At 59.3% G+C, this 12,487-nt stretch overlaps 3 protein-coding genes across 4 annotated transcripts; 1 reads left to right on the top strand and 2 right to left on the bottom strand.

Moving 5' to 3' along the window:
• Positions 1-5: 5 nt before the first annotated feature.
• PSPN (persephin) lies at positions 6-3,120 on the top strand. Its single transcript, XM_059388790.1, has 2 exons — positions 6-2,544; positions 2,633-3,120. The coding sequence occupies exons 1-2, from the start codon at positions 2,412-2,414 to the stop codon at positions 2,938-2,940; spliced, it is 441 nt and encodes a 146-aa protein (XP_059244773.1). The 5' UTR covers positions 6-2,411; the 3' UTR covers positions 2,941-3,120.
• An 86-nt stretch (positions 3,121-3,206) lies between these two features.
• Positions 3,207-4,846, bottom strand: ALKBH7 (alkB homolog 7). 2 transcript variants are annotated; one of them, XM_059388788.1, is made up of 4 exons: positions 4,594-4,846; positions 3,807-3,980; positions 3,595-3,719; positions 3,207-3,518 (listed from the first exon to the last, which is right to left on the bottom strand). In XM_059388788.1, exons 1-4 carry the CDS (start codon positions 4,795-4,797, stop codon positions 3,275-3,277), a joined length of 747 nt encoding a protein of 248 aa, XP_059244771.1. In that variant the 5' UTR covers positions 4,798-4,846; the 3' UTR covers positions 3,207-3,274. The 2 variants fall into 2 exon arrangements, with proteins under 2 accessions (XP_059244771.1, XP_059244772.1); XM_059388789.1 differs by having other exon boundaries at positions 3,207-3,437; positions 4,594-4,845.
• A 2,241-nt stretch (positions 4,847-7,087) lies between these two features.
• Positions 7,088-12,487, bottom strand: CLPP (caseinolytic mitochondrial matrix peptidase proteolytic subunit). Its single transcript, XM_059388785.1, has 6 exons — positions 12,258-12,487; positions 12,086-12,157; positions 11,452-11,548; positions 10,430-10,617; positions 9,350-9,455; positions 7,088-7,453 (listed from the first exon to the last, which is right to left on the bottom strand). Exons 1-6 carry the CDS (start codon positions 12,441-12,443, stop codon positions 7,281-7,283), a joined length of 822 nt encoding a protein of 273 aa, XP_059244768.1. The 5' UTR covers positions 12,444-12,487; the 3' UTR covers positions 7,088-7,280.

Raw genomic sequence — 12,487 nt, 5'->3', positions numbered from 1 at the left:
CCCGGCGCGGGCTCCTTCTGGAACCTTCCGCCGCACCTCTGAGCCTACTCTCAGTCCTAAGCCTTTTGCATGCAGGGGTGGGGAGTGTTGTCTCTCTGGCTCTAGCTTCTCTGGTCCTGTTTTTGGTTGTAGCTTATTCCCTTTCACCCACGAAGTGCTTCTCCAGCTCTTGGCTTCCTTTTCAGATCACCTCGCCTCTAAGGCCTTTGATCCTTTCTCTCACGGTTTTGTTTCAAGCATCTGTCTTGTTCTGGTCTCTGCCAGACGCCTGATTCCTGATTCCTTACCTGACGCCTCCTCACGATTGACTGTTATGCTGTAGAACTTCGAATGGGGACCTGAGGCCGCCTCGGGGCTTTGGGGGGCCGCTGGGCAGTGAGCTTTGCAGGCAAATCCTCCGATGCTTTTGCCTTCGCCCGCACCTCCCACCGCGGTGGCCCAGGAGCCCTGGGCTGAGCCCGGGTTAGGTGGTTCTCAGCCAGTGGTTTCTCTCCCAAAGCGGCCCTGAAATCCCAAGCCCTTTTGTTGTTGCTGTTGGCCCCTGGGCCCTATTTTTCAGCTTCCCAGCGATGTTTCTAGGGCTCCCCGTATTTCTGATGACTCCGTTATATTTCTCTTTTATCTCACATGGCCAGTGTTCTGCCGTGGGAAGGTTTTTTGAGTTTGTGGACAGTTTCAGTGCTGGAAATGGAATTTGGCTCTGGCGCTCCTGAATCCGTTCTGTGTGATCCGGCTGGGGGCGGAGGGTGGGGGGGAGGATGTGGGGCTTCCGTCTTGCTCGAGGCTGGATGCTAGGTGGAAAATTTCCCCACCCAGTTCCACAGGCCCTTGGCCGCCGAGCAGGGATGCCAGAGATGACAGGCTAATTCCTAGGAATGTCCCAGGTCCGTCCAGCTTCCCTCCCCATCTTTCTGCCAAGTCTTTTTGGGGGCGGCAGGGTTGCCCTGGCCTGTCGATTTGACCCTGGGCCTCCCTGCCATGCGACGGAGGGCTAAGGCCCTGGTGGCTAGGAGCAAGGGCCTTTTGTGCGGCAGGATCTGGCTTCCAGTGTGACTTTGGACAAGCGACAGTTGTCTGAGGTGGTCTCAGCAGGTGCCACAGTAACCACACCAGCAAGACGCGGATGGAGTTGGGGTCCGTCCCCAGCTCTTCTCACATGAAGAGCCCACAGCGGTTCCCGAACCCATGTTTCTCTGCTCACCAGTGCAGGACGAATTCCTGAGCAGGTGTTTTCTGGGGGGGGTGGTGGTGGTGGTGGTGGCGGCTGTTTCCGGAGCGAAGGCTCCCCCACTGTGGGTTTGTACCCCTCCCTGGCAGCCTGGGGTGGGGACCTGCATCGCATGTGTGCCCCCAGTCATGGGTAAACATACTGGTTTCTGCTGTCCCCCCCCCCCCCAGAGCTGCAGGCTCCTACCTGGGCTCCCACCCTGTCTGACCTCCGCGAGATCGAGCAGCTTTTCAAGCACTACCCAGGTTCTGCGTACTTCCAAGGCCTCAAAGCAGGCTTCCAGGCTTGCCCGCCCAAGCTCCTCCCTCAGGCAGGTGTCCCACGCTAAACGTGCCACCTGTCCTCAGAGCCTCGTGTGGGAAGGACCCGGGTTAGGCCCCTTTCACAGGCGAGGGAGGGCCTCCTTTCCCTGAGGCCACAGGGGCATGGAAATCACTGGAACTTTCTGCTGCCTCTCAGAACCTGCCGGTGTAACCGCCCCTCCCACCCTAATGCTGGGAGGGGGCTGAGGTCCCTGGGGCCTCAGGTGGGCCTTCTAGAGACAGGAGTCCCTGCAGGGTGAGCTTCCTAGCCTCGTGTTCCGGTTCTTGGCTGTACCCCAGGCCTCTCCCTTTTCCTGTTTTGACGCCGGCTGGGGCGGGCCCGGAGACAGGAGCCCGGAGACAGGAGCGTGAAGCCTTAATCCTCCAGGTGACAGCTCGGCTACCTGCTGACCTGTCCCCCCCCACCCAATCCTGCTCTACCTGGTGCACAGTGTGGGGACTCCAGACCCTGGGCACCCTGAGTGGGGATGGGGTCCCACTGGTGGGCTCTCAGTGGCCCCCCCAACTTCTTTCCAGAAGCAGGTGGGGCAGGGGACCCCGTGGCCCGCCCTGAGTTCGGCTCTGGCTGCCGCAACACTCGTAAATCAGGGGTGAAGGGGGTGTCGGAAACGGGTCTGCGGAATGTCTGGATGAGGCAGGGAGGGGGTGAACCTTAACTCTTGGAGGCACAGCGAGTGGGGCAGAGGAACCAGTCGGAAGACACAGGACAGTGTGTGCTGCGGGACACGGGGGTCATCCTGTGGTTACAGCAGCGGCAACGAAGAGGTGATTCCTCCCCCCACCCCCACCTCGGCCCTGCCCTGGCAGTGGGATAAATTGAGGGAGCGAGGCCTCCCCACCATCAGGACCCACCTGTCACCATGGGCACAGGACGCGTCCTGCTCTGCTCTCTGCTGATCCTGTCCCTACGGCTGGGCCTCACCAGGGGCCCTGGTGTTTGGGGAGCTCCAGTGGCAGAGGAAGAGCTCCGAGGGACCCCAAGGCTGCAGCTGGGTAAGGACCCCCTGGACCCCGTGTGACTCCCCGACTCCTTCCCGCCCAGACCCCACTAACTTGTCAGCTGCCCCTCTGTCCCCCGCAGGGGCCCGCCCGCGCCGAGCCCTGGCCACCCCGTGCCAGCTGTGGAGCCTGTCCCTACCCGTGGCCGAGCTGGGTCTGGGCTACGCGTCGGAGGAGACAGTTGTCTTCCGCTACTGTGCAGGCAGCTGCCCCCGTGATGCGCGCACCCAGCATGGCCTGACGCTGGCCCACCTGCGGGGCCAGGGCCGAGCCCACGGTGGGCCCTGCTGCCGGCCCACCCGCTACACTGATGTGGCCTTTCTTGACGACCACCACCGCTGGCAGTGGCTGCCCCAGCTCTCGGCAGCCGCCTGCAGCTGTGGTGCCTAAGGACGCCTGGCCTGGGGCCCCCCGAGGCTCCTGGAGGAGCTCTGCTGACTTATTTATTGGAGACCAGAGGGGAGGTGGGCCGGGCAAGGAGCATAATAAAGGAACTGCCTCCGCGTGACTGTGTTCAGTGCATGATTGTGTTCAGCCCAGGTGCGCCTTGCCCCAGCCACCTCAGCTCCCAGAGTGGGGAGGGGAGGGGGAAGGGGGGTTCCTGGGCTTCCCTGGCCCGGCTCAGCCCCTGCGAACAGCCAGTGCAAGGCAGGCCAGTCTGTCCACACTCCAACTTTATTCACCAACACGGTGTCTCTGAGAAGCTGGGGAAAGAGCCGGGGGTTCAGCAGGCTGGGGGCGGCTGCCCCAGCTCCCCCGGTCTCATCCCTTCAGGGAGGGAGCGGCAGATCACAGAGATGCGTCGGCCCCGGGGAACCCGACGCGCCCCAAAAAAGGACTCTTCATCCCGAAGAATCTCATGGGAGAAGTCATAACGGGCTGAGCCCCTGCAAGAGAAAACAGGCTGTGGCTGGGTGGGGTGAGGTGGCCTGCCTGCCACAGGGGAATGCTCGTGTCTGCTGGGAGGGCTGAAAAAGAGAAACATGCTAGGTGGACATCTAAGGAGTTACTGGGGGGAATGGGGGCCCCTTGGCTGGGCAGTACCTAAGGATGTAGAGGGAGCCTGGCTCCAGCAAGAGTTCCAGCCACTCCCCTGGCTCCTGGGTGTGCACCAGCCGCATGACGCTGGGAGATAGTAGGGACAGACCAGCGATGGTGGCTCCGCAGAACTGGAAGAGCGGGCGTGGCGGCCAATCAACCTCTGGCCAATCAACCCCACCGGCCCATCCCCATCCAAGGCTCTGGCCTCTGCCCACCTTGATGCTGTCCACGTGCGGCTTGATGTAGCCCCGAGGTTCCAGGTCCAGCACATGCACTGGGGACAGCAGGGTCTGGCCAGGGCTAAAGGCGGCTGCTTGCACGCGCTGCAGGATGGCCCGGCTTGCCTCGGACCAGCGTGACTTTTCTGTCTCTCGGAAACCGTGGATGGCCTGCACAGAGAGCTTCCGTCAAGCCAGGAAGCTCGCAGAGGGAACAGGGAAACTGAGGCACGGGTGGGGGGAGGGCAGAGTGCAAAGAACTGGCTTTCCCAGCATGACCCTTGACACCACCCTCAACTTACCACCTGGATCCTACCTACCCTAAGATCCTGGGTCTCGAACCCCAACCCCTGTCCTACTAGGCCCGGCCTCACTCCTCTGTACCTGCCTTCAGGTTCCAATGGAGTCCCAGAGCTTGTCCCCAGTGCTGGTCCCACCGAAATGTTCTATTTTGTTTGTCTCCGCCCACAACTCGACTCCACTCAAGTCTTCTGTCTCCGCCCCCAACCAATGACCCTCCCTCTTCTCGCTCCACACCTGTTTCGGCTCCTAACCTTGCCCCTGTCCCCCACACACCCCAGAGTTCCAGGTCAGGGATCCAGCTATGACCAAGCCCTCATCTCCGCCCGCAGAGGCCCTGGGCATCAAGACCCCGGCCCCAACCGTACCCCATACAACCCAGCGCTCCACCCCCGTGCCGACCTCTAACGCCGCAGGCTCCGCCCCCACCGTAGCCCCGCCCCCACTCCATCGCAGACCCCGCCCCCAGCGCCGCCGGCCTCACCGCGTCCCAGTGATCGTATTCGTAGCGGCGGCGGCGCAGCTCGGGCTCCAGCTCACGGCTCAGCGTCTCCTCCTCGGCCGCGCTTAGGAAACCCGGACGCACCACGGCCGCGTCCCGAAGGCGGCTCAGTACGGCTGGGCTCGATCCCCGCACCCAGCCGGGTACCTGCAGCGTCCCCAGCGCCAGCCGCCCACTCCCGGCCATAACCCTGGGGCCGGGTCGTGAAAGCTGTCGGGGTCAGGGCTACGCCCCCGCCCCGGAGCCATTGGCTGTGGCCGCACGGAGTCCCTCCAATGATTGGCCTTCCCCATAGCCCCGCCCCCCTGGCCAAGGCTACTGGCTGCTGCTCTGCTCGCCCTCTCAAGCTATTGGCTCCCCAGAGAACCCGCCTCCTCGCCCGCGGTGTGGACGCAGTGGGCGCGGTAGATGGTGGCGGCCGGGGGCGGGCTCAATGACGGAAGGCGCCTGGGGCGTGACGTCAGGGGCTGTAGGAGGATTTGGGCTAAGGCCCGGGTTGTGGGGTCGGCCAGAACTTTAGATTGAGGGAAAAGTCCGCTGAGAAGAAGGGGTCAGGGGCACGGGGTCCAGGGGAGTGACATCAAGGCCATGATGTCAAGGTAGAGGTTGGGGTCAAAGTTTGAAGCCAAGCATCACCTGTTCCCCCTCTCGTCTATGCATCATCCCTACCTGTGTACAAACGGCCTGGCTCCCACCTTATAAGTAAAAAGCAAACCCCAAAACCCTCCTCTTGCTTTAAGGGTAGGATTGACGTAGCACCACTTTGCAGCCTTTACTGGAATATTTAGTGATCTAGACACGGATTGTCATCAGCCTCTAATGTCACAAAACGAGGGACCACGACGCTTTGGGGGCCTCCTGATGGACGGACACACCTCCACTTAAGAGGCCATTTGCCAGAAAGCGGAATCTGAACCCGATCAGACTTCTCTACGTTTATACGTCAAGTCACAGGGAATATCAAGGACAGACAGAGGTCACAGCCGGTCCTGACTGATCCCATCATCAAAATTCAGATGGGAAGTCCACAAGACCAAAGGCTGAATTTCAAGGAAAGAGAAGAAAAAGAGGGAGAGATTGAGAGAGAGATGGAGGAGAAAACCCGCAGTTAAAAGAGGCTTCGGGAAGCATCAGTGAGTTGCAAGGTATGCACCTTACCTGGAGGCGGATTCGAACAAACTAATAATATAGGGGCAACTGGGGAGATTTGCACACTGGTTGGATTTGGGGTGATTTTGTTTTTGGGGGGATGGGGGTTTGCAAATGGTATTTTGGTGGCCTTTTTAAAGATTTATCTTTTTAGAAATGCATGTTGAAATATTGACCCCACAACGCCTCTGGGGACAGCCACACATTCTCTGCTCTCCTTATACAATAACATTTCTTGAAAAATGTGTCGAGCTCCCATGTCTTCCCGCCCCCTCACTCTGGGTGCACACCAGGCTGGCATTCAGCCCCTACAACCCTGAACCTGGGATCCTGCTCATTCGGTCAGTGACTTCCGCTGTGCCAGATCCAGCAGCCGGTTCTCAGGCTGACTGCTAGTTTATTGACATACCCAATGATGTCTTTTCCATTTTCATTCTCAATCCCGACCCCAGATTTATCCACCCTCTCTCCCCCGGATGTCTGAGGCACATCAAGCACCAGAAGTAACGGGTGTCCAAACTGGACTCCTGATCCCCTGCCCCCACACCTGCGCCTTCTGGCAACCTTTCCACCCGTCAGCTCTGCCTTTAAAACCTGGCTAGAATCCCACCTCTCCTGGCCACCCAGCTGGGGCCACCAGCTTTCATCTGATTATTCCACGTCTCAGAACTCATCTTCCGGTTTCCTTGCTGGCTGCACTCCTCCCAGTACTCCATGGGAGCCATAGTGCTCCTGCTTTTTTGTTCTTCTCAGCACCCTCCATGGCTCATGTCCCTCTGCTCAGATCCACCAGGCCTTCTAAGCTCTGTCCTCCTTCCTTTCTGTTCACATCTCCACCACTTCACGTCAGCCACGAGTCTCCTCGGGGCCCCTCCCACGTGGCAGTCACAGTCCTGCCACAGGGCCTTTGCACTTGCTATGCCTGCTGCCTGGACTGCTCTGTCCTTCTCTTACCTTAAATCTTGTTCTTGTTCAAGCATCACTTTCTCAGCAAGGCCTTCACTGGGCACCACACTGAAAGCTGTAACTCTCTTTCTCTTACACACACACACACATATTGTGCATACCTTTCTCCCTGGATTTTTAAAAAACTGTCTACCACCACAAGAGTAAGTTCTTTGAAGACAGGGAATTTTGTTTGCTTCAGGATATGTCGTGGCCTCTAGAATAGTGCCTGAAATATCCTTTTTGCTCAGCAGGGTTTGCTGCAGTTAGGGGGCTTGGAAGGTCAGAGCCTCAGGGCTGGGGTGAAGGCAGACGAGGCATCGTGCAGGGCACAGATGTGCGTGCCACGTGGGGCAGGCAGGGAAGGTGACACAGACGGGGCTCAAAGACTACAAAGATTTAATTGAAAATCACAGTGTCTCGTTCAAGATACCTGCCCTGAGGGGCAGCCCCAAACCCAGAGTTCCTCCTGGGACCCTTCCAGGCTCAGCAGCGAGGGGTGGGCAGGGCTGCAGCTCCAGCTTCTGACTGGCGCCTGGCCTCCCCCGACTCCTCTGGAGGGTGAGGTCTGGCTCTCAGATGCTGGCAGGGGCGGGCTCTGCTGTCGTAGTCGCCCCCACAGGCTCCTTCTGCACCAGCTCGGGCTCATCCTCACCGTCCTGGGGAGGGTGGACCAGAACCTTGTCCAAGATGCCAAACTCCTGGGCCTCCATGGGGCTCATGTAGCGGTCCCTCTCCATGGCCGACTCTGCCAGGGGAAGCAAGAGGCGGGGTGGGGGGTTAAAGCTGGAGACCTGGGGCCAGGTCCGGGGGGCCCTGTTCTGTCCCTTCTTCGCCGGGTGACCTTGCCTTTCCCCTCTTGGTACCTCAGTTTCCCCATTGGTAAAATACCCATTCCATTTTTCTTTTTTTACTGGTTCCTGATGTCTAACACACATCCAGATGCAAGTGGACAGTGCGAGTTTCAGTGTGAATTTCACATACCCACGTGACCAGCACCCAGACTGAGACCGGGGCCAGCCCCAGGTCCCCAGCTGCCCCTGGGGGGAGCCTCCTTCCAGTCACTGACTCCTCTGGCCCAACAGTAACCGCTAGCCTAATGGTGGCGTGTCGGCAGAGATAAGCATGCTGCTTTTTGTTTTTGAATATGTGGAATCAGAGTATTTACTCTTTTTTCCTACTTGGCACTCTGTGTCCGAGATTCAGCCCAGCTGCCGCGTGTCGCCATGGCTGGGTCTCTGTCGTTGCCTTGTGGGACTCCACAGCATAAATTAAGCACGAATGCACTCGCTATGCTGCTGCTGGGCATGGGGGTGTCTCCCGGCGTGGGGCTCCCGCACACAGGCAGTCAGGACGACAGTCGGCATGCCCATCTGCAGCTTTGGTGGACAGAAGCACCCACATCTGCGTGCATGCAGAGTAGGGGAACCGGGGCGTCTGGAGCCTTCTGAGCCCGAGCAGGGGGTGTCAGACGGCTTTCCTCTTCGCTCCTGCCTGCCGCAGGTGAGTGTTCCAGTTCCACTTCCAGTCCCAGCTCCAGTTCTCACTGGTGCCGAGTGTCGGGTTCTGGATGTTAGCTCTTCCGGCGGATTAAAATGGTATCTCCCTGGGGCCTTAACTGGCCTTTCCCTCGACTAATGATGTTCTTTTGTAAGAAACAGATGCGCAAGGGGTGCCTGGGTGGCACAGTCGGTTAAGTGTCCGACTCTTGGTTTCAGCTCCCGTCGTGATCTCAGGGTCGTGGGATGGAGACCTTGTGTCGGGCTCCACGGTCAGTGTGGAGTGGCTCCCTCTCCTTCTGCCCCTCCCCCCATGTACTCTCGAAAATAAATAAATTGGGGCGCCTGGGTGGCTCAGTTGTTAAGTGGCTGCCTTTGGCTCTGGTCATGATCCGGGCTCCTGGGATCGAACCCTGCATCAGGCTCCCTGCTCAGCTGAGAACCTGCTTCTCCCTCTCCCTCTGCCTATAGCTCTGCCTACCTGTGCTCTCTCTGTGAAATAAATAAATAAATAAATAAATCTTTAAAAAAAAAAAGATAAAAAAAATCTTAAAATATATATATGTTACATCTGTATGTGTATATATATGGGCAATTTTACTTATTTATTTAATTTTGAGTCATCTCCATGCCCAACATGGGGCTTGAACTCCTGACCCTGAGACCAGCAGTCGCGTCTCTCCCGACTGAGCCAGCCAGGTGCCCCTAATGATGTCATTTTAAAATATCATCACTAAAGATGATGAGTATCTTTTCTTATATTTCTTGGCAATCTAGAAAATTCTTTATTGAGGACAGTGTTCAAACCTTTGACCCGTTTTAAGTGAGTTTTTATGAAGATTCTGCAAACTGGTCTTTTGAAAGTGCTTAGGACAGGGGATTTCCATTGGGGGTGACCAATGGAAATTGGTCAAGCTGCCCCCCTGGGGCAGCTTTGGTCGTCACAAATGGAAGGTGCTGCTGGCATCCAGTGGGTGGTGGCTGGGGACATGGCTCCACGTCCCACAGCGGCCAGGACAGAGGATGGTCCAGCCCTGAGGGTCAGCGGTGCCAGGGTCGAGAGGCCCTGGCTTGGCACAAGGCCTGCCACACGTGTGCATGTTGGTTAAAATAAAGGAGGGCGGGGGCACGGGGGGGGCACTCACCAATCACCTGCAGACTCTGTTTGGTGTGCTTGGCGTAGATGCCGTAGAGCTGCTTCTTCAGTTTCATGATCTCCTCTGCCTGGATGGCGATGTCTGTGGCTTGGCCCTGAGGGTACGAAGGAGAAGGTCACAGTAAGCATCAGCCACTCACAGGGAGGCCGGAGAGGGCATTCAGACGGGTGGAGTGAGGCTTTTCGTGGAGTGAGGCTTTTCGAGGCCCACACACCCTGGAGCATCTTTGCTCCTACCAGGAAGGCTTCCTGTATTTTTTTTTTTTTAAAGATTTTATTTATTCCTTTTAGAGAGAGAGAGATGGGGTGGGGGCAGAGGGAGACGGAGAAGCAGACTCCCCACTGAGCGGGGAGCCCCATGCGATGTGGGGCTCGATCCCGCAACCCCGAGACTGTGACCTGAGCCAAAATCAAGAGTCAGATGCGTAGCTGTCGGAGGCACCCTGGTGCCGGAAAGCTTCCGGTATTAACTGTATTTTCTGCATGTGGAGCCTCGCCCCTCCCAGGGCAAGCGGATTCCGGGAGCCAGCGGACAGCTCCAGCTCTGCCATGAGTTTTCACAGGCAAACCAGCTGATCCCAAATGCGCCCCCCTCCTCCACAGGGCACCCATACTCAGGGCCACTGTCCCCTGCCCTCCCTCTGCCCCCAGGGCCTGGGCCAGACAATGAAGCCATCCCCTATCCCCCGAGCCTGCTGAGATATTTCAGACTGGCCCATCCTGAGCTCTGTGGGCCCTGCCTCGCTGTTCCTTCCTGCAGAAACCACAGTAAAATCCCTATCCACCTCCCACCCCTGCTCTGTGCCTCCTGAGTGACGCTGGTGCTTCCCATGTGGGCAAACGTGACGGGGCAAGCCCCCCGCCCACCCCGCCCCGGGAACTGTGAGTAACAAATGGTCTTTCCAGTGGCTGTCCTTTCCCGATCCGCTGGCCTCACCATACCTGACTGAAATCATTCTGAAACCTACACTTGCCGACACTGACACTCGCCCGTGACTTCCACCCAGTTGGTCCTTCTGTCCAGACGCCACCCCCGTCCCAAAGCAGCCTGCGTGGGCCCGGCACTCACCCGGGCACCCCCGGAGGGCTGGTGGATCATGATGCGGGAGTTGGGGAGCGAGTGGCGCATGCCCGGGGTGCCGGCAGCCAGAAGCAGGGAGCCCATGCTGGCGGCCTGGCCCACACACCACGTGCAGATGGGGTTCAGGATGTACTGCATCGTGTCGTAGATGGCCAGGCCTGACGTCACCATGCCGCCTGCGGGCGGGGCGGAGTGAGCAGCAGGAGTGAGGGGCTGCGCTGGCTCCTCGCCCCCAGCCTTCCCCCAGTGCGGCCCCTGGCCTTGGGGGGGCTTGTGTAGAGACAGCCCTTTAAAGCCCAGGTCACAAACGTGAATACTTCGGAGGGCAGGGAGGCGACAGCAACGGGTGACACGAACTGAATGGGGAGAGGAGAGCACGTGCTCCAGAGCGAGCTGACCCTTACCGCCCTTGTAACCGGGCCCCCAGGGGACCAGATCTGTCAGAGTTGCAAGGGAAGGTGGAAAGCGGGGAGCGTGGTGGCCGAGAGGGACGCTCTGGAGTCAGCGTGTCCTGGCAGTGTGGTCTGGGTGACCTTGGGCAAGTTACCCAGCCTGCCAAACAGTGGCTCCTCGCAGACAGGGGGAACCGGACCAACCACAGGCCACCGCCACGAGGACCAGAGGAGTTCAATGCCTATGAAACGCTTCAAGTACAGGGCACAGTTGGCGCTCGGTCGAGATGAGCTCTTCTCTTTTGGGAGGGGGTTGGTGCTGGTGGTGGCAGCTACTAATTTTAAAATATGCCGACCACCAGGTCAGGCTGGTAAGATATTACATGTGTGATCAGAGGCAGGCTCTGCTGCCAGTTTGGGAACCTAGACTTAAAAGCAAGGACCAGGCAACTTTTGGAGGTTTCGAGACAGTTTTGGGATTCTGAAGGAAGCTCAGCACCCTTTCTTCCTCCAGAGGGAGAATGTTCCTGATGGAAGTGGGGTGGGGGGCGTCTGCCCCGAGTCACCTGGAGTGACCCAGGAAGCGGGCCCTGGCGCCCGGGGGATGGCTCTGCTCACCAGGACTGTTGATGTACATGTGGATGGGCTTCTTGTTGCTCTCGGACTGCAGGAACAGCAGCTGCGCAATAACCAGGCTGGCGACGCTGTCGTCAATCTGCAAGGAAGGAAGCGGGGAGGGTGGGTGCGCCCAGCTGGAGGGCAAGGAGCAGGCTAACCCAGGCAACTGTGAGGTGGCTGGGGATGAAGTCAGCGAACAGGGATGGGTGTCAGAGCCCAAGGGAGACGGCTGGGGAGGACTCAGCACCAGGAAGGGGAGGTGGTGAGGGGTGGTAGGGACCCAGGGGGTTGGAGCACAGGAAGTGGGGGGAGTCAGTGGGCTCAGGGCAAGAAGGGAAGGGGTCAGGAGGGTCAGATGGGGGGATGGGGATCAGAGCCAGGAATGGGGAGGAGGGTCACTGGAGAGGGAGGGAGTCAGAAATCAGGTAGGGAAAAGCAGAGGCTGAAGGGCTGGAGGTGGGGGATGGGGCCAGAAGAGGGGGTTGAAGGCTCATGTGCCCAGGAAGTGGGGTGTCAGACTGGGACCAAGGCGGAACCTTGGTGGGAGAGGTCAAGAGGTCAAGGGGGTTCGCGGAGGAGGAGGGGCGCATAGGGTCTGGGCAGGCGCAGAGGACAATCCCGGCAGGGCACTCACTGGACCCATGACACACACGATACGCTCCCGCAACAGCCGCGAGTAGATGTCATAGGCGCGCTCGCCGCGACCCTGTGGGAGAAAGATGGCGGTGGGGGTCAGAGGCCGGCAGTGCCCGCGGCCCGGAGACCCCCGACTCCCACGCCGGGTCGAGTTCCCGCGGCCGCTGTACCGTCTGCTCCACCACTATGGGAATGAGCGGGAGAGCCCGGGCCGCCGTCGCGTGCAGGCTCCGCTGCAGGGCCAGGCCGGTCTTGGGCGTCCGCCGCGGGGAGAACCGGGCGGCGAGGCGAGGCCCCAGCACGGGGAACCTACATGCCGCCACCCGGGCCCCCCCAACCAATATTCCGGGCCACATCCCGCCGCAGTCCGTCCCGGCTTCCGTCCGATGGCGGAACTACA

The sequence above is a fragment of the Mustela nigripes genome, chromosome 2 (genome assembly GCF_022355385.1).
Source record: "Mustela nigripes isolate SB6536 chromosome 2, MUSNIG.SB6536, whole genome shotgun sequence".
NCBI lineage: Eukaryota > Metazoa > Chordata > Mammalia > Carnivora > Mustelidae > Mustela > Mustela nigripes.
Note: the sequence above shows the minus strand (reverse complement) of the source record. Positions and strands in the feature narration are given on the sequence as shown.

Excerpts from the sequence above, each read along its gene's own strand:
- ALKBH7 (XM_059388788.1), bottom strand. The coding sequence starts at position 4,797 with ATGGCCGGGAGTGGGCGGCTGGCGCTGGGGACGCTGCAGGTACCCGGC. Across the intron at positions 3,981-4,593 it reads AATACGATCACTGGGACGCG|GCCATCCACGGTTTCCGAGA; the intron begins GTGAGGCCGGCG and ends CTCTCTGTGCAG. Across the intron at positions 3,519-3,594 it reads GGCTCCCTCTACATCCTTAG|CCCTCCCAGCAGACACGAGC; the intron begins GTACTGCCCAGC and ends TCTCTTTTTCAG.
- PSPN (XM_059388790.1), top strand. The coding sequence starts at position 2,412 with ATGGGCACAGGACGCGTCCTGCTCTGCTCTCTGCTGATCCTGTCCCTA. Across the intron at positions 2,545-2,632 it reads GACCCCAAGGCTGCAGCTGG|GGGCCCGCCCGCGCCGAGCC; the intron begins GTAAGGACCCCC and ends TGTCCCCCGCAG.
- CLPP (XM_059388785.1), bottom strand. The coding sequence starts at position 12,443 with ATGTGGCCCGGAATATTGGTTGGGGGGGCCCGGGTGGCGGCATGTAGG. Across the intron at positions 11,549-12,085 it reads TCGTGTGTGTCATGGGTCCA|ATTGACGACAGCGTCGCCAG; the intron begins GTGAGTGCCCTG and ends CCTTCCTTGCAG. Across the intron at positions 9,456-10,429 it reads AGCCCTCCGGGGGTGCCCGG|GGCCAAGCCACAGACATCGC; the intron begins GTGAGTGCCGGG and ends TCGTACCCTCAG.